The sequence below is a fragment of the Hyaena hyaena genome, unplaced genomic scaffold (assembly GCF_003009895.1).
Source record: "Hyaena hyaena isolate Hyena2069 unplaced genomic scaffold, ASM300989v1 scaffold_379, whole genome shotgun sequence".
NCBI lineage: Eukaryota > Metazoa > Chordata > Mammalia > Carnivora > Hyaenidae > Hyaena > Hyaena hyaena.
This window is the reverse complement of record NW_024081011.1, coordinates 296,946-323,978: the sequence shown is the minus strand read 5'-3', so window position 1 is coordinate 323,978 and position 27,033 is coordinate 296,946. Positions and strand designations below refer to the sequence as shown.

The 27,033-nt window shown below is 34.9% G+C and overlaps 1 protein-coding gene across 2 annotated transcripts in view; it reads left to right on the top strand.

Moving 5' to 3' along the window:
- Nucleotides 1-22,466, top strand: part of SHOC2 (SHOC2 leucine rich repeat scaffold protein) — a 98,130-nt gene extending 75,664 nt beyond the window's left edge. For both annotated transcript variants that reach the window (XM_039250705.1, XM_039250704.1), the window contains exons 4-9: nt 6,058-6,188; nt 10,752-10,940; nt 15,434-15,556; nt 17,116-17,253; nt 17,566-17,683; nt 20,400-22,466. In XM_039250705.1, coding sequence (XP_039106636.1) covers nt 6,058-6,188; nt 10,752-10,940; nt 15,434-15,556; nt 17,116-17,253; nt 17,566-17,683; nt 20,400-20,608 — 908 coding nt within the window. In that variant the 3' untranslated portion in view covers nt 20,609-22,466. The remainder of the gene's footprint in view (nt 1-6,057; nt 6,189-10,751; nt 10,941-15,433; nt 15,557-17,115; nt 17,254-17,565; nt 17,684-20,399) is intronic.
- Nucleotides 22,467-27,033: the final 4,567 nt, after the last annotated feature.

Here is a 27,033-nt window from a genome sequence, read left to right as displayed (position 1 = left end):
GTAATTACAGTGCAACTTCATATAGCAACTTTACAAGTTTTCTTTTTAATGGTGGCATTCTTTCGGGTTTTTGACATTTAAGAATTCTTTATATTGCTTGCTTTTTAGTTTGATTTCAGTTTCTTAGTTCACTGTTTCTGGGGGGAAAAAGCCTTTGACATTATTTAATCATTAGAACTGTGTGCCTTTTCTGGGGTTTTTTTTTTGCTACTTTGTTAAAAAAAAGATTAAGATCATTTGAGTTAGAGTTTTACTCAGAAGCTATACTGAATTAACCTAAAGATGCTGATTATATTTGCTGAAGTTGAAAGCATCCAATTTTAATTCACAGTCATTTGATGTTGCTGTAATTTAAAAATCTGACAGCATAAGAAAGCAAGCTGTCAGAGCAGAGCACAGAACAACTTACAGTCAAAGTTAGGCACTTAAAAGCTAAATGCCGGTGATTGGCAGTGATCAGCCTACATTTATACACAGAAGCTCAGCAACATTGATTTTTATTTCTTATTCACAGTGGCTCAACATTAAAGCAAGCTATAGCTTGATTTCTAGGCTGTGCTTTAGTTTGTGGTAAAACCCGCTCACTGAAAGAGGTTACAGTTGAACCCACTGCAGGAGGTGAATCATAGTAAATGTCAGATTTCTGATGTCCAACTTTTTTGTTTCTGGCACAAGAGAGTTTTGATATTTCACCCTTAATGTTTTATTTGTTGTTGTTGCTTTTACCTTTTGTTTTTCTGAGAGTAATGAATTTTGGCAAAATGTGGATGACTGAACATGCCATGCTCTCAGTAAAGTGATAAGGGCTTTATAAATGTGAGTTTTTCATCAGAATAGCATATTCTTATAGATTACATTTTTAGAAGTTCAACTTTTCCTACCGCACCAAAAGGGTGGGGGCAAGTTCAAGAAAGTTGGAGGTACCATTTTTGTTTAAATAATCACTAATTTTAGTATTAGATAATGTCATGTGGCAATTTCACCCTCATTTTCATTTTGTAATTTTGTAAAATGTTTGTTTATTTTTGAGAGAGAGAGCACAAGCAGAGGAGGGGCAGAGAGGGAGGGAGACACAGGATCGTATTTATTTTTGAGAGAGACAGAGATAGAGCGTAAGCAGGAAAGGGGCAGAGAGAGGGAGTCACAGAATCTGAAGCAGGCTTCAGGCTCTGACCTGTCAGCAGGGAGTCCCATGGGAGAGCTCAAACTTCAGGAACCATGAGATCATGACCTGAGCTGAAGTCAGATGCTTAATCATCTGAGCCATCCAAGCACCCTTCATTTTGTAATTTTTAAGTTGTAGAAACCTATTCTTTTTGGAAAGAGAGAGGAAAGCACATGAGTGGGGAAGGGCAGAAAGAGGGAGAGAGAGGATCCCAAGCAGGCTCCATGCTCAGCACAAGCCCAAAGTGGGGCAAGCTTGATCTCTGAAAACATGAGATCATGACATGAGCTTAATGAAATCAGGAGTCAGACACTTAACTGACTGAGCCACCCAGGCACCCCCGTTCATGCTTTTTAATGACTGTAGAAACTAAAACATTTACTATTTGTCCTCTTCTTTCTATTAGGAGCAAAATGTAAAATCTTAAAATTACATGAGATGCTTTTCTTTGGTTCTCATTTTAAAATAGGAGGGAAAGAAGAAATCAATATTTTATTCTTTGCCTCTTCCATGCCCCATGGCCACTATAGCTACAAGGCTGGAAAAGGTGGAAATTTTTCTAGAAGCAGTGATAACATCTGATTTTAAAGAGCTTCAGAATGTTATAGTAAAATTTCAATTTGCTATATGAAGTTAAAGATTAAAAAAGGCAGTCAACCTTAGGGGAAAAAATAGAAGTAAGACAGACCATCCCTTTCTCTCATTCATACCACTGCTTTCCCTGTGGAAGAAATCTGCCCCGTTTAATAAGAGGCTAAAGCATTTGCCAAGGAGTCTTTGAATTTTACCTGACGAATAAAGTGCAAAGACCCCATAATTTTGTGCCATCAACTGACATGCTTCATTCAATCACTGTTAAGAGCAGAATAGTACACAAATACAGTGTTGTAAACATTTTTATTCTGATCAAAACCTAAAAGCCTTCTCTAATTATAGATTAGTATGGTAACCAAATTCTAAATGCTTATCAACGTAGAAGCCCAATAAATAGAACCAGATTCCTAAAATTTATCTTTCAAAAGCAAAATAACTCTTGAATTTCTCACTTTCAAAATCAGAATAGGGGCACCTGGGTGGCTCAGTCAGTTAAGTGTCTTCCCAGTTAAGTGTCAGGCTTTTAAATTTCCGCTCAGGTCATAATTTCATGGTTTTTTAGATCAACCCCCCACACCGGGTTCTGCACTGACTTTCTTTCACTCAAAATAAACATTAAAAAAGAAGAAGAAAGTATGAGTGAATGCCTACTGTGTGCTTAACACTGAAACATTCTGTAGGGAGATAGAAATATATAAAGTCTGTTGCTTAAAGGATTTTCAGTCTTTTGGATGGAGGTAACTAATCCATGAAATGACAACATAAGAACAAGTATAATTAAATGCCATCTTATAGTGAAAACAGTATACAGCCATAAGTCCCAGTTTATAGGAAAATCAGTGAGATCTTGGTGCAATGGCCAGGGAAAGCTTCATGAACAAATATGTTGGATTCAGTATGGAATAAAAATGTATTGCATGAGCACAACAGCGTGGACAAACAGCATGGGAGTAGAAATGAACATATTTTGCTTCTGTGTCAAGAGGTAACAAACTAACAAAACACAGTAAAGATCTTGAAGAATGATTACTTGATATAAGGTACCCTCTGAGTTTGAGTCTTGCTTTGCCAGTAACTACTTGGTGGCTTTGATAAGTCTTCACATATCTTATGATAAAATCCATGCTTATTACTTGCAAATGGCTCTTTCAGCTGTTTCTTGGGTATTTTATCATTTTTTTGCCTTTTTTTAAAATCAGGGTGCCTACCTAAGAATTCAAACCACTATGCTCTGTTTTTGCACAGTTTATCTCATGTTTACACTTTATGCAGAAGATGAGCCTCACAATGTAAAGTGTCTTACCTCTATATTAGTATAAAACCTCTCCAGTGTAAAATATGCATTCAAAGAAAAAATGGTAGAAGATATTGCAGATTTTAAAATTAAAATACTTTAGGGGCGCCTGGGTGGCTTAGTCGGTTAAGTGTCCGACTTTCGCTTAGGTCATGATCTCGCGGTTCGTGGGTTCGAGCCCCGTGTCGGGCTCTGTGCTGACTGCCAGCTCAGAGCCTGGAGCCTGTTTCAGAGTCTGTGTCTCCCTCTCTCTCTGACCCTCCCCTGCTCATGCTGTCTCTCTCTCTCTCTCTTCTAGGAATAAATAAAACATTTTAAAAAAATAAAAAAAAATTAAAATACTTTAGAATTACAGATTTTTTTTATCAAAATGTTTTTAAATGACAAAGCTATAGAGAATTAGGAAAAGGCAAGTTCAAAGAAAAAAATTTTAACCTTTGGTAATTCTACCATGCAGAGGTAACTCTTAGTTTTGATGTTTTCTTTCCACTCTTTTCCACTTGTTTTTTATACTGTTGAGATCATACAAAATGCATAGTTTTTATTGCCTTTTTTTCACTTAACATCATAAAGTCTTTCACATCTTAAAATTTTTATAACATAATTTTAATAAGCATAGAATATAGCAGAATATAGAAATGTACTATAGAATAAAACTATGTTTTGAATACCTGTTATACATCAGTCATTGTGCTGCATGTCTTACACACATTGTATTTAACCCTCAGAGCAACCTGTGGAGTTTTTGGTGTTGTCCCCACTTTATCGATGAGGAAATAGATTCAGTTAAGTTAACTTGCCCAGAGTCACATAGATAATGTAAAATTCTTTGTTTTGTCTATGATACTGTGGTGTCTATAGTTTAAATCATTCTTCATGTATTCTTGATAAATAGGTTGACCCCATTTTTGCCACTACAGATATGGCTATAATTAACATTTCACCATAAAACATTATTTTTATTTTTGCCAACCCAACTTTTAAGAAACATTTGTATCATATTCACTGTCAGAATGCAGTAATAACAATAGTAAATATTATTCTTACCCTATTTCTAATCTTTAAATTCTCTGGGGCTTTGGAAAGTCCTCACTTAGAAAGATTCTAGTGAAGCATCCTAAATTTAGAAAGCTTTTTCTTTTCTTTTTTTAATGTCCCCCCCCCCCGAGAGAGAGAGACAGCATGAGCAAGGGGGGGTCAGAGAGAGAGGGATAAACAGAATCCAAAGCAGGCTCCAGGCTCTGAGCTGTCAGCGCAGAGCCCGACGCGGGGCTCAAACCCACAAACCGTGAGATCATGACCTGAGCCGAAGTCAGACGCTTAACCGACTGAGCCACCCAGGTGCCCCTAGAAACCTTTTTAAAGACAAAATTAATTTGTTTTTGCTAAGTGATAGTTTTTATTGTTTATTTTGAATTCAGTTTTCTACCTATTGGAATCTTACTTAAACAGAACCAGCAAACTCTTGGCCTGGTTTCCAGACAGTATCCTAAGAAAGTAACGTAAATGAAAATAACATACCTCTGGAATAGGTCGTAATTACAATTCCTACAGGAATTGAAATGTTTGCTACGTTTTTCTGTATTATATAGTGTTGGTTAGACTTATAGTATTTACTTGTCAGAATACTTTTGTTATGAATGACTAATTATTGTCTTGAAGATGTAAAGAGGAAAATTAGCTCTATTTAGTCATTTTTTATAACTTTAATCTCTGATTTCTTCTGCAAGAGGGCAAGATGCAGATGAGTAATAACTAGATAGGATTATGAGGCACAGTGACTGCCCATTAGGTTTCAAGGCTTAACTTATGCTATAAGCTAATTATGTGTTTCCTGTAAGTATTGTGATAATGTTACATCTAAGAAAGAAAGTTATTCAGTAACTTTCTGAGAAATGGTCAAAGCAAAAAGAAAGAAATGGGAAGACTTCAGAAAGTTGGTAGAAGTTGAAAGACATCAAAATATTGGTCTACAAAATGTTAAGTGTGGCACAATCATCTACTTCTGTAATTTTTAACACTGGTAATACTATTTAGTTTAAAACTAGAGGCTACATTTGGCATTTAAACCTGGCCCATCTAAAAATGTGATAGCGGTTGTAATTTCAAGTCAAAAAAGAAATTAACCAGCCATGACAAAAAGTACATTGAGTTAAATTGTTGTCTCTGTTACCTTTTTTTCCCTCTTTCTGTTATCAAAATAAACTTGTTTTCTAGTGTATATTGTTTGGAAAATCAAGTTTGATGTAAACTTTTTATGATGGCAGGTATCGTATTCATCCATGTAGCTTACATATAACTTGCCAGTAAACTAGACTGTTTTTCTGCTTTGCTTTTTAATGTATTCAGTAAATGCTAATTTGTACTCAAATTGTATATGCTTAGATAAGAGAGAATATAACTTTAACTTTTTAAAAAAATCCTAATATAAAAGAATTTAAAAGAAAAATTGAGAAATTTTTTATCATCAGGTAGACCTTCAGAAATTTTGGAATGTTTCTATTTAAACTCATGAAAAATACTGAACCTTTCCAATCTCAGAAAATAATTGTGCATTTATATTTTAAATAATGTCATTTTAGAAATTTGGAAATTCATTTGAAATTACATGAACATGTTTATATATAACCATTGTTCTGTGTTGGATGATGATCACATGTATACAAATGGGATGTTTATTATAAATTTAAAATATACAGTACTATGTCATTAATTTAGGCCATATCTAAATAGGTCAATTTATTAAAGTATGCCAATACTTTGTAATAATTTATTTTTAAAGTTGACTTTATATATTTCATTATTTCTTTAAGACAGGTGGACACAAAAGTGGTTTCAGTTTCATCCTAATTGAAAGTGTAGTATGCAGTTCCTTAGTACTAGGAGTTAAGGATCTTGCTGAAATAGTACTTCACAGTAATTCATATATACCTAGGGGATAGCCAGGGACAGTGCCAAGTTCATTAGACTTAAAAAAAAAAAATTCTTTTTTGTGTGTTCACAGGAAACCTGTCCAGTTTAAGTCGTCTTGGTCTGAGATACAACAGATTGTCAGCAATACCCAGATCCCTGGCAAAATGCAGTGCCCTTGAAGAGCTGAATTTAGAGAACAATAACATTTCTGCTCTACCAGAGGTGAGAGGTGGTAAATCTTTATAGCTGGGTGAATAATTTGATTATTGAGATTGTTTAAATAATGGGTATGCTACAGACATTTAGCTACCACTAAGATAAATATTCCAAAGAAGAAAGAATAGGTATGATTATAGAACATACTAATTTTTTCTTTTTTTAAGTATAAAAGGGAGAAACAAAAGTGAGAAATCAATGTGCTACATTCCCTTGTAAATCTTTCTTATGTCATTTGGAACAACAGTAATAGCTATTAAGGAAAAGTTGTATGGTTGGTTTTAAAACTCTACCCCACCCAGTTCAGTTATTTTAAGAAGTCCTATGGAAAGATGATACATGAAAGGAATGAGCTACATAGAATAGAACATACTATTTATTAATCAGATTAATATTAGCCACAACACTTCCATGACCCATATTCTTATCCTGCGTATACAATAATATTAAGGCCTATTTAGCATATACCAATCACTAAAATGTGTTATTTTTTTAACACATTATTTTTAATTTGGGTTTTGTTCTATGAAAAATACTTTCACTTATATTACTTAGAGATTATTTGGGCAGAATGCAGTATTCTTTTATTCTTTGAGGTTTCCGTCTTTTGCTATATATTATTTTATCATACCCACAACTTGTATGTTTGCTAATGGTTATTCAAGCATATCTTACTGTAGTATTCTAATAAATTAAAAAATGGAATTATGGACTTACTAATTAAGATTTGCAAAAAATCTTTTTTTTTTTCTATTTAAAAATGCTTCCTGTAAGTGGCCTTTTAGACTATTTCTAGTTTACCCGTGTGTGTGTATATCTATTTGAATTTAAAATAAAGGTGCTTTGGGGGCACCTGGGTGTCTCAGTCGGTTAAGTGTCTGACTGGCTCTGGTTATGATCTCACAGTTCATGAGTTCGAGTCCTGTGTCAGGCTCTGTGCTGACAGCTCAGAGCCTGGACCCTGCTTCCGATCATGTGTTTCCCTCTCTCTGCCCCTTCCCCGCTCTTGCATGTGCATGCATGGCTCGCTTGCGCTCTCTCTCTCAAAATTAAATATTAAAAAATAAAGGTGCTTTGGGTGAATATTTTCAGATATATACTATGATTTATAAAGAACAATTTGAGTACATGAAGCTATAGGCTTGTAGTGATTAGCTTATAAAATAAATGTATTTAATTGATTTGTATCTTAGGAATACAGAAAAAAGTAGTACCTATTAATTTTGCTTTTATTATTCTAGGTGTTTGGGTTTTTAGAAAACTGATCAGAGTACGAAAATGAGTTTTACAGGACTGTAGTTTTCTAGGATGAACCAGTTTATTCCAACTGCTGTGACAGTATCTCACCCTGAATTTTAAATGAGATAAAGAATAGAATCCACACATTGTAGATCTAGCGCTGCCAGCTAGATTGTCTGGGTTTTTGTCTTTCTTTACTAGTAGTAATTTAGAATGGTAACAATGGGTGGGGTTCTACTATTTAATATCATCCCCTTGATTGACAGTAATTAGCACATTAATTAGACCTTGTTGGGATTCTTATAGGATGTGAGCTTAAGATCGACTACTTTTACAATGTCAGTAAGGCTAAAAAGAAAGCCTGGGTATGTATTAAGTTTCAAAAAGTGAGAAAAATTTATTTTTATATCCACTTTTATGTGGGGGGAAACTAATAATTATTGGGTATCTCTTAGGATACAGACATTGTGCCTAGTAGTTTCACATAAAGTATTTTGTGACTAAAATTAGTCAAGATTTATTTTTGATAAGAGACTTATAAAGAAAACCACTCTCTTCCATCTTGCTGTGGAAGAAGTGTGTGTGCATGTGTGCACATGTATTGAAACTGGCCTGTTTTCATATAGAGAAGCTATGGGGAAAACCCTTGACTGGCCTTGTCCAAATCTGGGAAAGCATTAATCTTAAATAAGTACTTAAAAAAAGTAGTCTGTGTGCTTTGGAAGCAGCGTATTCCTAATACAAATATGTAATTATCTGCATTTATAATGAGCACAGTAAGGAAAACAATAAAATCCATTAGACAGCACTTACTAGACATTCAAGCTGAGTTAGGAATGTAAAATCAGGAAAGTGGTTTTCATTTGAGCCTCATGGCTGAAATAAGAGCAGGCAAAATGACTATATACTTTTCCATTTGATGACTGTTGAAAATAGACTAGTTTTAATGTAGACACAAATACATATGAAAAAGGAACATAATAAATTTAAGCACATGTGTTTAAGGTGTAAGGCTAGGAGCTCTTCATGGATTATTTAGTTCTTAACTATAATTGTTCTGATTATTGGGGTATTACTAAATAGGAAGGGTAATAAGACTTAAGAGAAGTTATGCTTTTAGCCAAATTTGTAACCTTAAACATTTTTCTGGGAGTGCTGTGAGATATATATTGATTGTCTAATTCACCAACGGTTACAAAACTGGTAAGTGAAAGCCCTAAGATGGGAATCCACATGTGTCTGACTTTAAAGCAATGATAAGCTGCAAAGCTTCATTATATGATATAGGAATGAAAGGTTGGAGTGCTGCCTTCTTGTTGCTGCTTTTCAGATACCCTCAGTTGTTTTCAAAAGGAATGTCCATAAAGTTACCTGTAAGAATAATAAAAATAACATTTTTGCTATGAGACTCAAAACTTCATGTGTTTTCTGTAAAGTGGGATGTAGACATTTTTCCTGAATTGACTGCCATGTGGTTTTCTCACAAGCACTCTTAACCTGAGCTCTTCCTTTTATCTGTGTACATCAGTAGACAAATGTTGAAAGCTTCTTAACGTTAAGAATAAAGAACAAGTTTCAGTTCACCATATAATTATACCTCCAATTACATAGTTATTTCATTCCTTCAGCTGGCCTTCCTAATCAGCTGACACTTCAGGTACTAAGTCTTCAGTTTTTTCATGGTATACAGTTCATACTTGAGCAATGTTTAAAATACACACAACACACCTCACATGGTTTGTTGCTTCCCTACTTTCACTATTTCTTCTACTTCTCTGAATATTTAAATTTTTTCCATCCTTCAAGATCTAGCTCACTCTTAGTCTCTTCCTGCTTTTCCAGTTATTCCAGTATTTCTTCCGTTCTTTAAATTTAAATAGAGAAGGGACTTAAAATTTAAGCACTTATTTATATGCTAGAGATTGTAAAGCTGTTTATGTATTTTATCTCTTTAAAGTACCTCCACTCGGGGCGCCTGGGTGGCTCAGTCGGTTAAGCGTCCGACTTCGTCTCAGGTCATGATCTCACGGTTCGGGGGTTCGAGCCTCACGTTGGGCTCTGTGCTGACAACTAGCTCAAAGCCTGGAGCCTGTTTCGGATTCTGTGTCTTCTGTGTCTCCCTTTCTCTCTGACTCTCCCCTGCTTACGCTGTCTCTCTCTCTCTCTCTCCCTCTCTCTCTCTCTCAGAAATAAAATATTAAAAAAAGAAAGAAAGCAGGATGTTTGCAATAAAAATTTTTAAAAAGTACCTCCACTACAACTTATAAAATAAGCATTATCATATTACAAATGAAGAAATTAAGGCTTGGAGAAATATTTTGCCCAAAGTCACAAGCTACTGAAAGAGCCAGAATTCAGAACTATTTTATAGCCTATTCCAGTGTTTCTCAAATATCAATGGGACTACAAATAACTTGGGAATCTGGTTAAGATTCATATTGATTCTGTAGCAGTGGGACCTAAGAGTGTAGATTTCTAACAAGCTAATGCTACTCTCCCTTCAAACATACTTTGAATAGCAAGAGTCTATTACATATAGTTTATTATTGATTATACAGTTATGTATTTCTTTTTACTATCCATGTGCTTTATTTCTCTAAAGAGAGTTTAGTCTTTTTAACGACAGAGATTCTTTTATATTAGCTGAACACCTGGCCCTGTGGTTACATGGTAGGAGGCCGAAGTAAGGGGATATGGAGCTATTCTGTTCAGTGAATACTGATTTGATAGATGCAGATTTCCCTCTGAAATTTTACAATATGGAAAAACAATATTATATAATATTAGGAAGTGTTCTCTTCTGAATTTAATATTCCTTAGAGGAGGCTTTAAATTACTGCATAACAGGTTACTCTGAGCCAGGTATTATGTTAATAATAATTGAGAGGAGAATTAACTCAGACCTGAATAGGCTTGGTCACATAGCAAGTGGCATAGCCAGGACTCAGACCCAGGACTGTCTCATGCCAAAGATTCTGCTGTACAAAGTTCTCAAACTGGCCGCTCATGAGATACTTCTTACAGACCTATTTTCTTCGTTGAGTGTTTTAAATAAACCAGAGTCAAAGAATAAAAAGTCAGATTTTATATGAGTTTTCTGTTCCTTTTAAAATCTGGAAATGTGTTGGTTTCACATTCCTATGAGGCAACAATTAGCTACAGCTGAGTAGTGAGTGACTGCTCTATATGAGGCATTACAGAGCCGTCCCAACCAGTCTGTCATTTGTTACCTGTAAGGCCCTTTGAGGCATTTGTGACTGTTGCTCTGTACTCTATGAAATAAGTCTTGTTACAGTTCTGATTCATATGTTTGTTTTATTTTGTTTACAGAGTCTTCTGTCAAGTCTTGTGAAACTGAACAGTTTGACCTTAGCTAGAAATTGCTTCCAGTTATATCCAGTAGGTGGTCCATCTCAGTTTTCTACCATCTATTCCCTCAACATGGAACACAATCGAATCAATAAAATCCCATTTGGAATTTTCTCCAGAGCAAAAGTATTAAGTAAGCTGAATATGAAGGTAAGCTTCTGTTTGTATTGAGGGGGAAAAAGTTGCTACTATTACTAGTACTTACACTAATATTTGCATTTTCTCTGTCAGTGTGGAGGAAATGCTGTTGGGGTCTAAACTGATAATGATAGTTCAGGGCAATTTGTATTAGATAACAAATATTTCAGAATCGTGCATACTTTTAGCATTTTGTCCTAAAGAGATAATCATGAATGTCCATAAAAGATAGTTGTAGAGATATTTACTGTAGAGCTTTCTATTTAATTGTTACCAACTTAATTTAAAACTCCTGTATCTTCAGTGGAATACTGTGAAGTCATTAAAAATAATAACTCTAGTTTAGAAGAATATTAAATGCCAGTTGAAACATTCTCAATAAATAGAAAAAAGTTAATGCAAGACTTTCCACAGTTTTTAAAAACTATTCTTAATGTTAATTAAATACTAGATACCTATAGATTTGTATGTATACATATAACCAACATTTATCAAAATATGTTCATTTTTGGATATCAGAATTATGGATGATTTTTATTGAGGAATAATTAACATAACATTGTATTTCATTCTACAGCATAATGGTTCAATATTTATATATTGGGAAATGATCATCATAGTAAATCTACTTAACACTGATTGCTATACATACAGAATTTTTCTTTTCTTGTGATGAGAATTTCTGAGGTTTATTCTCCTAACACTTTCAGATATGGGATACAGTATTATTAACTAGCTGCCATGCTATGTCTTACATCATCATGACTTATTTTGACTCCCTTCACCTAGTTTTTCTACCTAACCTTCATCTCTGGCAACCATCAATATATTCTTTTTATCTTTGAGCTTGGTGTTTTGTTTTATTTTGATTCTACATAAATGAGATCATATGGTATTTGTCTTCCTCCATCTGACTTATTTCACTGAACATAACGCTCTCAGGTCCATTCATATTGTCACAAAGTACAAGATCTTTTATGGCTTTTATGGCTTCGTGTGTGTGTATGTGTACTGAAACTTCTTTATTCATTCATCTGTGAATACTTAGGTTGCTTCCATATCTTGGCTATTGTAAATTATGCTGCAGTGAACACAGGAGGATGCATATGTCTTTTTGAGTTAATATTTTCACTTTCTTCAGATAAATACCAGGAAGTGGGATTGGGGGATTGTATGGCAGTTCTATTTTTAATTTTTTGAGGAACCTCCATACCATTTTCCATGGTGGCTGTACCCATTTACATTCCTACCAGGAGTGCACAAAGTTTCTCTTATATTTTTTGTCTTCACCAACACTTGTTATTTCTTGTCTTTTTGCTAACAACCATTCCGACAAGTGTGAGTGAATATCTCATTGTGGTTTTGATTTGCATTTTCCTGATGATTCGTGATATCGAACATCATTTCATGTACCTGTTGGCCATCTGTATGTCTTTGGGAAAATGTCCACATCCTCTATTTTTTAATTGGATTGTTCTTTTGCTCTTGAATTGTAGGGATTCTTCATATATGTTGGATATTAACCCCTTATCAGATACATTATTTGGAAGTATTTTCTTTTGATTGGTGATCTTTAGTTTCTTTTTGCTTATCTATATTCTCTATAGTGAGTATGTTTCACATTTATAATAAAGAAAAAAGGAAGAAAACAAACTGATTTTTCCAGTGATTTAATTTATAGTGAATAAACTTGAGGCCCAGAGGTGATAAGTAAATTGGCCATATAGCTGATTTATGGCTGAGGTATAGGAATCCAGGAGACCTGGATTTCCTGCTTCCAGGTATAAAAGTTCTATCAGTTGTATCTTACTCCATTCTTTATCTTTGATGAATTATTTCAGAATAATTGTGATTCTTAAACTGTAGTCTAAATGTACGATTTATTGATTCTATACTTGTTCGTAAATGTATATTTCATATTCTTTACAAGTATATAATGGTGAACTAGTAGAAATTCAAGATCATCTTATAGTCTTAAACAGGTATAAAACTTATTGTTCATTATTTCGGTTACATAAGATTTAACCAGTAGTAATGGTATTAATTCTGAATGTTCAGTTTAATAAGAGGCTTAGAACAGCAGCAGTCCGGGTGTTCATTGGCCTTTGCATTTGGTGATACATTTTTATAGATATAATGTTTTTGTAATGTTAGCTTAGAAAAGCTTGTTGTTTTCAGTGAAATTAGAAAATTTTGCACAGAGCTTTGCCTTAATTTTTCATCGATATCATGACAAATGTTTAATAAAACTTTTTTGAAAGAAGTCAAAATGAGGGGCGCCTGGGTGGCTTAGTTGGTTAAGCGTCCGATGTTCACTTAGGTCATGATCTCGCGGTTCGTGGGTTCGAGCCCCGCGTTGGGCTCTGTGCTGACTGCCAGCTCAGAGCCTGGAGCCTATTTCAGAGTCTGTATCTCCCTCTCTCTCTGACCCTCCCCTGCTCACGCTGTCTCTCTCTCTCTCTCTCTCTCTCCTACAAATAAATAAAAAATATTANATTAAAAAAAAAAAAAAAAAAAAAAAAAGAAGTCAAAATGAAACCTGATGTTTTCCTCCTCCTATAAGTACCAGTAGTAGATTTTTTTAAATGAAAATTCCTTATCATACTATTAATTATCAGTAGTTAATAAGTTTAAATATTATAATGGGACCACCTGGATGGCTCAGTTGGTTAAGCATCCAACTTCGGGTCAGGTCATGATCTCACGGTTTGTGGGTTCAAGTCCTGCCTCAGGCTCTGTGCTGACAGCTCGGAGCCTGGAGCCTGCTTCAGATTCTGTCTCTTCCTTTTTCTCTGCCCCTCTCCCACTTGCACTCTCTCTCTCTCAAAAACAAACATTTAAAAAAATTTTTTAGGGGGCGCCTGGGTGGCTCAGTCGGTTAAGCATCCGACTTCGGCTCAGGTCGTGATCTCACGGTTCGTGGGTTTGAGCCCCGCATCGGGCTCTGTGCTGGCAGCTAGCTCAGAGCCTGGAGCCTGTTTCAGATTCTGTCTCTTCCTTTTTCTCTGCCCCTCTCCCACTTGCACTCTCTCTCTCTCAAAAACAAACATTTAAAAAAATTTTTTAGGGGGCGCCTGGGTGGCTCAGTCGGTTAAGCATCCGACTTCGGCTCAGGTCGTGATCTCACGGTTCGTGGGTTCGAGCCTCGCATCGGGCTCTGTGCTGCCAGCTGAGAGCCTGGAGCCTGTTTCGGATTCTGTGTCTCCCTCTCTCTCTGACCCTCCCCTGCTCATGCTGTCTCTATCTCTCTCTCAAAAATAAATAAAATATTAAAAAAAAGAAAAAAAATTTTTTTTAGTGTTCTAAAGAATAAGTAGTAAATGTAAATATTATAAAAACTTGGTTTCAAATGGATGTTTGCTACTTTGGATTTCTCTTATGGATGATTTTGTGTAAAATGAGATAAGTAATCCATGTATATTACAGAAATTTTAAATACAGATTAACAAAAAGGACATAAAATAATCCTACCACTGAGAGGCAGCATCCCTGTTAACACATTAGTGAACATCAGGGTACTGATTGATGGTCCTCTCTTGATACCAGTAACTTCAACAAAAACAGTGTGGTAAGAGTTACTGATGAAAATGTGTTTAGACATAGATATGAAGAAGCAGGAAGAAAAATAGTGAACCACTGGCATGTATTTCATGTTTTTCTGCATATAGCAATATCTCATTTTTTTAATGTTTATTTTTGAGAGAGTGCGCCAGCAGGGAACGGGTCTGGCGGCAGTGGCGGGGTTGGGGGTGGGGGGAGGATAGAGGATTTGAAGAGGGCTCTGCAATGACAGCAGCAAGCCCAATGCAGGACTCAAACTCACAAACCATGGGATCATGACTTGAGCGAAAGTTGCATGCTCACCTGACCGAACCACCCAAGCACCCCTTTGTATATATCTCATTTTTAACCAAAATTAGGATCACACTGCTTCATCATCTGCTTTTATTACTCACTGAAAAATATACTTTTACCATCTCTTATATGAATTTTTATAGTAAAATTGTGGATACTTCCAATTAGTGTTTTAATGATTTAATTTGCTATCTTCTTTAGACTTTTTTCTCTCCTGTTTATTGCTCAGTATTTCTAGAATTGCTGGCCTTACTTGGTTTCCTCATGGGCTATAATTAGATGTTTCTTCTTCTGTTGTGCTCATGACCATCCACATTTTATTCCGTGATTTCGGTATACTATTGTGAAATGGGAGAAACTTTTTCCCTGGGACCTTTGACATCTCAAGTGTTGGTCTGTGTAGCATATTTTTCCATATCCAGTACTGATAATCACATAAGGAACAAGCTCCCAGTTCAAAGTAAAAACCTGTCTGAAAAACTTTGGAGGCTTAGATTTTTTGTTGCTTTTTAAATTTCTTTCTTTATTTGGATATCAGAAGGGGAATAAAGTTTTGTGTTTAATTAAGCATTCTCTTTCCATAGGGAGGTATATATTTGGAGCTTTGTTTTTGTGGTTCTACCTTGGTTGGTTGTTTTTGTCTTTGCCAGGACAATCAGTTGACATCACTTCCCTTGGATTTTGGAACTTGGACCAGTATGGTAGAATTGAATTTAGCCACTAATCAGCTCACAAAGATTCCTGAGGATGTGTCTGGTCTTGTGTCTCTTGAGGTGAGTATAAAGCCGTTTATTTGGAACTCCTTAAATCCTTCTGCAGTTACCTCACTTACAAACTTTCCAGTTCAAATAAGCAATTTCTTTTGAGGAAGATCGTATGTAGACCCTACAACTCCATTAGCTTGATGAAGTGTGAACATAATCTGGGCTCAGTGCTTCTGAATTACTCTTTTCCACTGTAAGTTGGTAGGTTTGAATACTATAAAAGTGTCTTTGAAAGAAAAGGTCTCTAAAATTTAGCTTATTTTAGAACATATTTTTCCCCTTAACTCTGTTTAAGAATCCTGCACTGCTGTCTACCAAAATAATTATAGATTCCTCAGATGGGCATTGAGAATCTTTCATACAGTTCTGGCCCACTTTTACATCCTAATTACCCATGTACTCACTAATTAGATTATTTTCTTTGTTGGAAATTTGTGCATGTTTCTAACTCTGCACATTTAGTCTTACTGTTCCCAATATGTTGAATGCCCTCTTCTCATCCCTTTAATTAAAGATCCATCTTAATGTTCTCCTTTGTCAAGGATGATTTCTCCTGCTTCTGAGCCCCTAGAATTTTCATCCTTTTGATGAAAAAGCTTACAAATAGTAAAGAAATATTTTTAAAAGTTTCTTCTGTATCCATGTTTTTGAAAAATCTATTTTTCTTTAATATTTTATTTAGTAAGGCAAAATAGTATAGCATAATGGTGAAAAAACATGAACTTTGAAGCAAGACAGATCTTGCCCAAGCTTCTGTTTCCTCAGCTGTGAAATGAAGAAGATCATATTTTCCTCAGGTTGTAGTTAGAATTAAATGTGATAACATACGCAATGCATTTAGTGCCTTGCAAGTAGTAAACTCAGTGAATAATAGCTATTATAATTATTTTGTGGTCTAATTACATACATTCATTTTCTGTGTGTGGTCTAACTTTGGGGAAAGAAATGGGCATAAAATATTAGCCAAAACCTTAGGTAGGTCTTTCCATTAGTGCTCTTTTCACTGTCCCATACCCAATATTGTCTCCCTACTTTCCCCACCACCACCATTTTAATTTCTCTAAGAAGAGGGACTATCTTTCTCAACTACTGTTTTCTCTCTTCAGTGTATTACAGGATGGCTTGCAATATTATAAATATTCCATAGCTAATAACTGTAAGACCTTGAATTAGCAGTTTAGAAATAATTGTTAACCTCCCTTAAATGGTGGTTTGTAAGGGGTTTTGACCAATAAGTGGCTTCCTATCAGATTCTCATTTGTAATCATTCAGTATCAGAACACCATTAACTATATGAATTTTAGTGCAAGTAGTTAATTTTACATTTTTTGGTAATATGGCTAAAATTAAACTTTTGCTTTCATTAGTTTTGAGTTAAAATCTTTTATTTCCAAGAAAAAATGGTGATTTTTTAAAGAATAGTAAGTTAAATGTTTTGTTATGTAAATGAACATTACCCTTAGTATTCACTGTTTAGAAAATTAGCAGTTTAATAAATTTTAAGCCACACATGATAATACAGAATTCCATTTCTTGAGTTACCAGATACTGTCAATAATTTCTCTTAGGTTCTAATACTATCAAACAATCTTCTAAAGAAGCTTCCCCATGGTCTTGGAAACCTTAGGAAGTTAAGAGAATTGGATCTAGAGGAGAACAAATTGGAGTCCTTGCCAAATGAAATTGCTTATCTTAAGGATTTACAGGTAAAACATTATCCTGGTGATTTTATATGGCTAAAGTTTCTGGGGTGCATTCCAAATTGCACGTTTTTCTTAAGAATTTGATCTAATTCTTGAATTAGAGTTTTTTCTATTGTAGCAGTAAGTCTCAGTTTTATGCTTATGTAGCCTGCTTTTTGCTTCCTAACAAATGTTATATTTTGAAAGTAAAATTAATTGAGTGATTCTTACCCGATCTAATTTACCTATTGTCTTATTAGTTTAGTAGCTGTATTATTTTACATTTACATCAGTAGTAAGAAATATATATGTAACTATCTTTTGTTAATCTTTTAGAAATTAGTCTTGACAAACAACCAGTTGACCACCCTTCCCAGAGGCATCGGTCACCTTACCAATCTCACACACCTAGGCCTTGGAGAGAACCTACTTACTCATCTTCCTGAAGAAATTGGTAAGAACCTTTTGGATGCTTGACTCTATACTAATTTGCTCTTGTATGTTCAAGCAGTGTTTCAGATAAGATAGATCTGTTTTTGTCACCTGGTATATCAGAGTCAAGATTTTTTTATTTTTTATTTTTTTTATAGAGCACCAGTGAGCGGTTGGTTGGTTGGTTGGTTGGTTGATTTTGGTTAGATTTCCGCATAGGATATTAGAGTTAATGTTGTATTTGAGAATGTTTTAGTATATTTAAATTTCCAACAGGATTAACCTTATTTTAGAAAACTTATCCTATGTTTCTTCCACATTTAAAAATTATATGAGCTTGAGTTAAATTAGTAATATCTAATGCCAAAAGAACATTTCCTTATGAGGTTTTAGGATATTTGATTAAATTAATATTTGACGGTACTTTCAAGTTTTCTAAGTGTTCATATCCATTATTTCATATAATCAATGTGACTACTTTGAATTTTAGGCAATGCAAGTTGTAACCCCATTTTACAAAGAGAATTAATTGAGGTCACATTATAGTTCTTAAATTAGTAATTTCATGCATTATGTTCTTCCATCTATACCATGCTCTTTTAGAGGCCCATTAGAATAGTGATTAAGAATGGTTTTGGCACTGCTAGGAATTTACCCAAGGGACATAGGAGTGCTGATGCATAGGAGCACGTGTACCCCAATGTTCATAGCCGCACTCTCAACAATAGCCAAAACATGGAAAGAGCCTAAGTGTCCATCAACGGACGATTGGCTCAAGAAGATGTGGTTTATCTATACTATGGAATATGACATGGCAATGAGAAAGAAAGAAATCTGGCCATGTGTAGCAACATGGATGGACCTTGAGGGTGTTATGCTGAGCGAAATAAGTCAGGCAGAGAAGGACAGCTACCATATGTTTGCATGTATAGGAGGATTAGGAGGAACTTAACGGGGAGGATCTTGGGGGAGAGGGAGGGAGGCAAACCATGAGAGACTCTTGAATGCTGAGAACAAACTGAGGACTCATGGGTATGGCGGGGAGAGGTAGGGGGGTGATGGGCATGGAGGAGGGCACTTGTGGGGATGAGCACTGGGTGTTATATGGAAACCAACTTGACAATAAACTATTTCAAAACAAAACAAAAAAGAATGATTTTGGAATTGGGGTGCCTGGATGGCTCAGTATGTTAAGCGTCCAGCTCCTGATTTCAACTCAGGTCATGATCTCATGGTTATAAGATCGAGCTCCATGTTGGGCTACGCTCAGGGCGTGGAGCCTCCTTAAGATTCTGTCTCTCCCACTTTCTCTGCCCCTCCCCCACGCACATGCATGCGCGTGCACGGTCTCTCTCAAAAAATATGATTTTGAAGTTATAATGTAAATTATTCTTCAATTTAAAAAAAGAAGTAAAATAGACAATTCAAAATCTGGCCTGCTGCTTATTGGATTTATGGCTTTGGATAAGCCATAAGCCTTTAAGTGTTCTACTTGTGCAAAGTAAGGATAATAATAGTAACTTCTCGGGGTGCCTGGGCAGCTCAGTTGGTTGAGCATCTGTTTTGGCTCAGGTCATGATCTTGATCTTGCTGTTCGTGGGTTCAAGCCCCACGTCGGGCTTGTGCTGACAGCTAGCTCAGAGCCTGGAGCCGCCTTCTGATTCTATGTCTCCCTTTCTGACCCTCCCCTGCTCATTCTCTCTCTCTCAGAAATAAATAAAACATTAAAAAATTTTTTTTAAAAAATAGTAACTTCTCATAGGGTTGCTCTGAATATTAAATAAAATCTTAAATGTGAACATCCATTACCTAGTAGCCATTATTCTCCATATCACTATCAACTATTATAGATTTTGAAGTTTAAAAATTAGAAAACACTGGAGGTAACTTCATTTTTACTATGTTTATTCAGTCTAGCCTCACGTGATTACAGGAGACATTTGCCTGGGAAGTGTGAATATCCTAAGAGAGTCTAAGATAATTTTTTCAAAGATTACATAAGTTGATTTTTGGCTTCCTGCCACATATGTGATACCTCTCTTTGGGAAGGATTTATACCAAGTGACAAAAATCTTTCCACATGAGAAGCTTATTGGTAAAAGAGATTATCACAGTGTCCGTTAAATAGGAAAGTGATTATAAGCACTGATTTACAATAAACTTACCTCTGGAGGTTTGAAAAAAATGCATACCAATGCCAAGTTATTGTGAACAGAATCTTTGGAGATGTAACATATATATTTAAAAAAAAAATTTAAGCTTGAATAATAACCATAAAGGAAGAAATTCTGGTTTAATTGGTATGAAGTGTGACCTGGACATCAGGGTTCTTTAAATTGGCCCCACTTGATTTGAATATGCAGCAAAATATAAGATCCATGGTTGTAGAGTTTTAGAACTAAGAGGAAATATGTATTCAGTGTATATAATGCCCACACCATTTCCAATTGAACTTCTAAAAGAGTAATGAATTAAGAAAAATTTTTTTTAATGTTGGTTTGAGAGACAGCAAGCAGGGGAGGGGCAGAAGGGGAGGAGACACAAAATGCAAAGCAAGGTTCCAGGCTCTGAGCTGTTGGCACAGAGCCCAACACGGGGCTCAAACCCACAAACAGGGAGATCATGACCTAAGCTAAAGTCATACGCTTAACTGACTGAACCACCCAAGAGCCCCTAAAATAGTAATGAATTTGTTAAAAAATAGTAATTGATTTTGATTTTATTTTTTATTTTTACAGGTACACTGGAGAACCTAGAAGAACTGTATTTGAATGACAACCCCAATCTACATAGCCTTCCCTTTGAGCTGGCTCTTTGCAGCAAGCTTTCAATCATGAGTATTGAAAACTGTCCACTCAGTCACCTTCCACCTCAGATTGTTGCTGGGGGTCCTTCTTTCATCATTCAGTTCCTAAAGATGCAGGGTCCATATCGTGCCATGGTCTGATACAAGTCTGCTGGTCCCACACACTGTTCAAAAATAGACTGCCATTAATGTTTCATATCTATATCTGTATCTATTTATGTAGATATTGATATATTTGGCAGATTTATAAAGACTGCATTATGTGTCTGCTAATAGAGGAATCATAGCCATTTAGATTTTTTTTAATTCTGTACAAAAGGCTTATATAAGTTTTCTTTGCTGAACTTGATGGATGTTTTTCTGTTGTGTAATATGATATGCCAGTTTGCTTAAAACATTTGCCAACAAATTATGAAGTTATTAAATTTAAGGGCCAGAGGTAGTATAGTTACATATACTTTCTCTTAGCAAAAATAATGGACAATTTTGTTGCAACTTTTTGTATACATTTTCCCCTTACCAATTGTCAGATCATTATAGTACTATAGGCCCTAAAAGTAGAATTTTTCTTTAACTTATTTTGAAATTTGAGATTTAAATTTTATATATTGTTTACATTCAGAGTAAATCACTGGATTTTTTGTTGTTGTTGTTTGATTTGCTCTGTTTTAATCAGTGAAATCTAGTTTATATCCTCTGCTAAAGAATTTGCATCCGCTGGTTTAAATATTAAAAGATATTTGCTTGTTGAAACAACTGGCAAGTGAAAAGATACAGTCAAAAATTCTAGAGTTCTTTTAATTGTGTTTCTCTGATCGATTGTAAAGCAAAATATCTAAAGTGAGTCTTTAGGTTGGGGGGAGGGTATTGAGACCTTTTCTAGTATAAATATCTTAAGTTTGAGGGAACAGAAACCTGTAGTTTGAAAGTTTCCACTCCTGAAAGTTGCAGAATGACAAAAACTAACAACAATTCGGCAAAAGAACCCCACACACACATAAACATACACATTCTATATATGTATATACAATGCTATATAGATATGTATTTATTATATCATAAACTACAATAGGTAACTTCAAGGTTTTCTCCCTAGCCTTGTACAATGAAATGAATGTTTTTCTTTGAACACTGCAATATATGTATGTTTCAAGGTTATTTAACAGTGTACTATGGTTTTATATCTTGACTTGCCTTGTACATCTTTCAGTTCTGGAATATCTGCGTCTAAGCACAATATCTTCACACTGTGCTGTATTGCTGCTGAACTAAATGCACTTTTCCCCATATGTGGGGCACTGGCTTCAAACAATTCAGTTCAGTACCATTGATTTTAATCTCATCTTTCCTTTCTTGGTAGTTGTTAATACAATTTCGGAGAAGAGGCACATTGTATAGAAGCCATTGACAGTTCAGTGGAAGTTCTGTAAGATGTGCATGTGCTATTTGATACATTTTCTTTTGCTTTACTGCTTTTAAGGCTAGCAGTATTGTAAGTGTGTGCCCCTTATACAGTAATCTTACTTTTGGTAGTGTCAGTCTAAGTCAATTTAATTATTAAAGAGACAGAGCAAGTGCATTCTAGATATCATCCTAGAAAACACTTCCCATATAATGAATATTATGTATAATTAAGTATTGCTGCTTGGTTTTCTTTTTTTTCCCATTTAGATGGGCATTGTGTTTTAAATAAAACCATTATTTTAATTGAAGCTATATTAAGGTAGAAATTTGGAGTGTTTTGATTTTTCTGGCACTCACAATCAAGACTAAGTGTGAGGTTGAACCTGTATTCATAATGGGCAATTTTTTAAGGAACAAGTAAGAAATGGAAGGCAGGTGAAGATATAAAACCCTAGAATGCTTAAATGTGCTGTAAAACTATTGTAGATGTCACTGGATTTTACCAAGTAATATCCTTTCTTCTTTTTTTCCATCTACTGTGGCTTTTCAGTTAAAATTTTGTTTATAAAAGGAATTTGTTTATTACAGCTCTATATACCTGTGTGTATGTGTGGTTTTTAAAAAATCATATCCAGGTTCTTTATGTATAAAGATGATAGGACTTGAACTTTAAAGGCAGTAACCTAATCTCTTTTGTGAGAAAAAAAGGTTATTGTTTCTTAAAAATGAAAATAGATTTGATATTTTAAAACATCTTGGTTCCCCATAGTCTTTTATGTTAGTCTTCAACCAAAATGCAGAAGGATCACACTCTTACATGTGCAAGTAATGTTATAGGCAAACTGTATATAGCTGAGGATTTCTATAAACATTTTTAAGAAGTGTAAAACATACGTCCCTTTTAAGGCTGCCACCTTCTAAGAGCCCATGAATTTCATTACTTGTAACAAGAAACTAAAGTGGACTCTAATCGGATATCCTTATGAAATCAAGATTTAATGTTTAAATTATTTAGGGATATTGTTCAGTGACTACATATGAGTGAATACTTTTCGTGAAACTGCAGTGGGACTAATTGACATATCCAAACATCTTTCTTTCTTTTGAAGAAATCAGGTTTAGTCTCTCCATAAGTCTCAGTAAGTTTTTTTTTTTTAAAAAAAAAAAAGGTAGGGAGGAATGTTATAATTGTAAAAAGTTGCTCTAAACTTTGCTTTTTGTTAATATATAGTAGCAAAACCACAATGACAATGTCAAACAGTCCTTTTGTGGTAGGTTAGTACTTTTTAAATCCCATATGATTATTTTCATACAAAAAAGGGGGGTGATGGTAAGTAATTTATGGACTTGATAGATATGCATGGAAACAGAAGATAGAAACTCTTGGAGGAGAAAATGCACTAAAATTTTATTTGTACTTTTATTAAAAGGTGGGTGAAAATTGGAATGACCTCTAAAAATATAATGCATATTCCTAATTTATCTCATTTAAAGGCTCAGTCATTTAAAATGTATAAACAGTTATACATTACAATTATATAGTTTTTCTGTGGTTAACACTTGTTACAACTTTTACTTTTCATGTCAGTTATTGCCAAGCCATGCATCTTGAGTCCAAATTTCAGCTTGCAGAATTTATAATTATTTATCAGTAAGAATGAGTTGTGTTTAAAGTGTATAAAATGGAACACTTAGGAATGGAAAAGGGAGCACCATCAGTCATTACATCGGGCCAAACAAGCCATGTGTCAGAACTGTCTCTGGAAAACCAGATTATATGGGTACTCTTAGGTGACTAACATTAGATCAAAACAAACGGCACAGTGTATAAGCAGAATACCTGAAATTTTCAAATTTAACTAAAACGAACAACTTATAAAGTTTCCTTCAGCCTATACCAGAGGATAAGAAGGATGGTATACCAAATATCTTTGCTAAAACTTCACTCTTGCTGTATTCTTTTGGTTTGTTTAAACTTTTAAGAGCCAATTTGGGCATTTGGAAGACCTGTGGCAGTGTTTGGTTGACTACCACAGCTCTGCAAATTTGAATAAGAATTGAGATGTTTATATATGAGGATATCTTGAGTGCTATTATGTTAAGAATTAAGTGAATGTTTTAAAAAATAGATATCAGTACTTTGTTATTGACTAGACTGCCTTCTTAACCTGATTAACACTAATTCCAAGGAAACATTTGTGGGTTTATTTTTAACTTTGAAATATAAGTTAGAATAATTTTTTTGGGAGATTTTTAACTTTTAAAACTGAGTTTGGGTCATTATTGCCCTTAAACAAACTTTACATACTTGTTAACCTGCTGACGTTATATATTCTAGATATAAACTGTTTCGAATATAAATACTTGCTAATGATCAAGACTTCAAACTGGGTAGTAATTTATGGTGTTTTAGATTGGGACTTGTTACGGTTTGGTACAAGGATTACTGTCCATATGATGACGTGTCTGCACCATTGAGAGAAGTGTGGACAGGGCTGTCACCTACAGTCTTGCAGACTGGGTTGGGCAGCAACACTACATGCTGGGAGATGTAATCACGTCATTTGCAGTTTTTCAGCAGATGGCAGTAAAGTGCCTTATTCTAACAAAATCAGTCTATTATGTCAAATTTCTGACAGATGTAAGTAAAGAGTCTAGAGGAAGGAGCATTTTTTTTCATCCTCATTTACCCGGTGGTACTAAGTGGACTAGTGGGGAGATTCAGTCTTTGTGCAGATTATTAGAGCTCTATCCTAACAGTTCTAATAATAATTGAATATTTAAGTGACATTATAAGCATTTTGTATGTTATAGGTACTAATAAAAATGCTCTTAATGCTCTTACTTGAATGGGTGCCTGAGTGACTCAATTGGTTAAGCGGCCCACTTCAGTTCTGGTCATTATCTCAGGATTTGTGAATTCAAGTCCTGCATCCAGCTCTGTGCTGGTGGTGCAGGGCCTGCCTGGGATTCTCTCTCTCCTGCTCTCTGCGCCCCTTCAAAGTAAACAAACAAATAAAAAATACTCTTAGAAAGTCTAAGAGGGGCTTTATCAATTACCATTATTAGTTAGGTTTTATATGTTACCTTTTATCATTACTGGTATTATCATTACTGTTACCTATTATTACTGGAGAATTCTGGTGGTCTGATCAGGCTTAATATACAAATCGCATGTGCTTTAGTTGTCTATACCATTTTCTTTAGATAATTTTGTAGAAATTATTCATTAAGTCTGTCTAGCTAGCACTTAAAACTTGGTATCTACTACTAAAGGGAATATCCTGTGTGAGGCTCAAATCTTTTAATATGTCTTTTTTTTTCCCTTTTATTTTTTTTCTAGCGAAACTGCTTTATTCTTTTTAACATTTTTTTTTTACAAATAGTTTATTGACAAATTAGTTTTAATATGTCTTTAATAGAAACATACTAATAATTTTTCCTTGTTTAGTGTTTTTCTTCTTAGCTCAAAACTCATTTTTAACAGAGTTCACCAAGTTGTCTTGTGATTGGTAAACAAGAATGTACCAAGGTATTTTGTATGATGACTGGTGTCCTTTGATTTTATTTCAGCCTGCATGTCAGAGCCTGTTTTTAATTAGATATATGATAATTTGCACAGTACACAGTTTATAAGATATAGACACACTTACAAGATAGAACACCACAAAAATGATAGTATCTGAAAACCATATTTAACAATTTTGACTTTTCTCCTAGTAAAGTGTAGGCTTTCATTGATGTTTAACAGGACTTGTACCATGGTGAATACTTAGCTGTTCTGAATTATGTTTCAAAGTCAGACGGTATAAAACAGCCTACAGAAAAAGTACTTTCCTTTTTTTTTTGTTTTTAAGTTTATTTATTTAAAGAGACAGGGACAGCACGAGTGTGGGAACAGCAGAGAGGGGGGGAGAGAATTCCAAGCAGGCTCTGTGCTGCCAGCTGATGTGGGGCTTGAACTCTCAAAACTGAGATGATGACCTTGAGGTGAAACCAGAGTTGGAAGCTCAAGCGACTGAGCCACCCAGGCGCCCCAAAAAATGTTCTTTTAACTTGAATTATATTGTTGATTATTTTGACCACATAAAAGCTACCTTACTTTTTTAGTCATTCTGCTTGAAAGTGTTAAATATAAATTATGTATTTGTAAATGTTTTGCCGTTGAGTCTTTAAAGTTTTTTCAATGCTACATGTAACTGAAATTGGACATGAAATCAGTCTTTGCAGTGTCATCGAACCACACAAATGTGGAACTGAGAGAAGAGACTCTTCACTACCATTTAATCTTCTGGAAAACTTTAAAACAGTACATGGCAACCAAAAAGTATACAAAATATAGGTGAACAAAAATACAACAAAGTATTCTGTATGGTCCAGTGACATTCAATATAGTTATTTATATTTACTATTTATGAAACTACCAACTATGCAGCTTTTTTTTTTTTCCCTGTTTAGGTTTTTCTATTAGAGCATACAATGACTGTATCATGGAGATACTGATATACCTTCAGGAGAAAATGCTTTTGTGAGTTTTCATAAGAAGGTCTGCTCTGCCATTTAGGATGTTTTAGTAACTAAAGGTGAAAATTGAGCACAGGAATAACACCCATAATGTTTACCCCATGGAAATTGTCTAATTGGCTGAAGAAAACTTACCAGAGGAGGTCACAAATACCAGTCCTATCCACAGTGTGATTAACTGTCCTCTTTCCTCTTAACATTCTTTGGTACATATTTTTTTAAAAACTCACGATGGCTACTTTGAGAAAGAGTGGATGAAGAGGATAAAAACTAGAGGCCAGGCAGCCAGATGGGAAGCTGTTGGGAGTAATCCAGGTGAGAGATGACAGTTGGTATCAGGATTGTTAGTCTTGGGGATGGAAAAAAAAAAAAAAAACGTTAGGGGAGCCTTAGGAAGACTCCATGATTGGTCTGAAAAAGTGAGAGAATCAAATCTTACTCCTAGGACTGTGGCTTAAACATCTGAATGTATTCACTAAACTGGAACTTTTCAGGAGGACCAGATTCTCTTAGTTTGTTGGGTGTCAGGAGATGAGTGTGTTCCATCTAGTACCTGTGGGACCTCCATTGGAGAGATCAAATAAGCATATGGAAACACTCTGGTGCTTGGTGGGTTAGACCTGGAAACCAAAGATCCA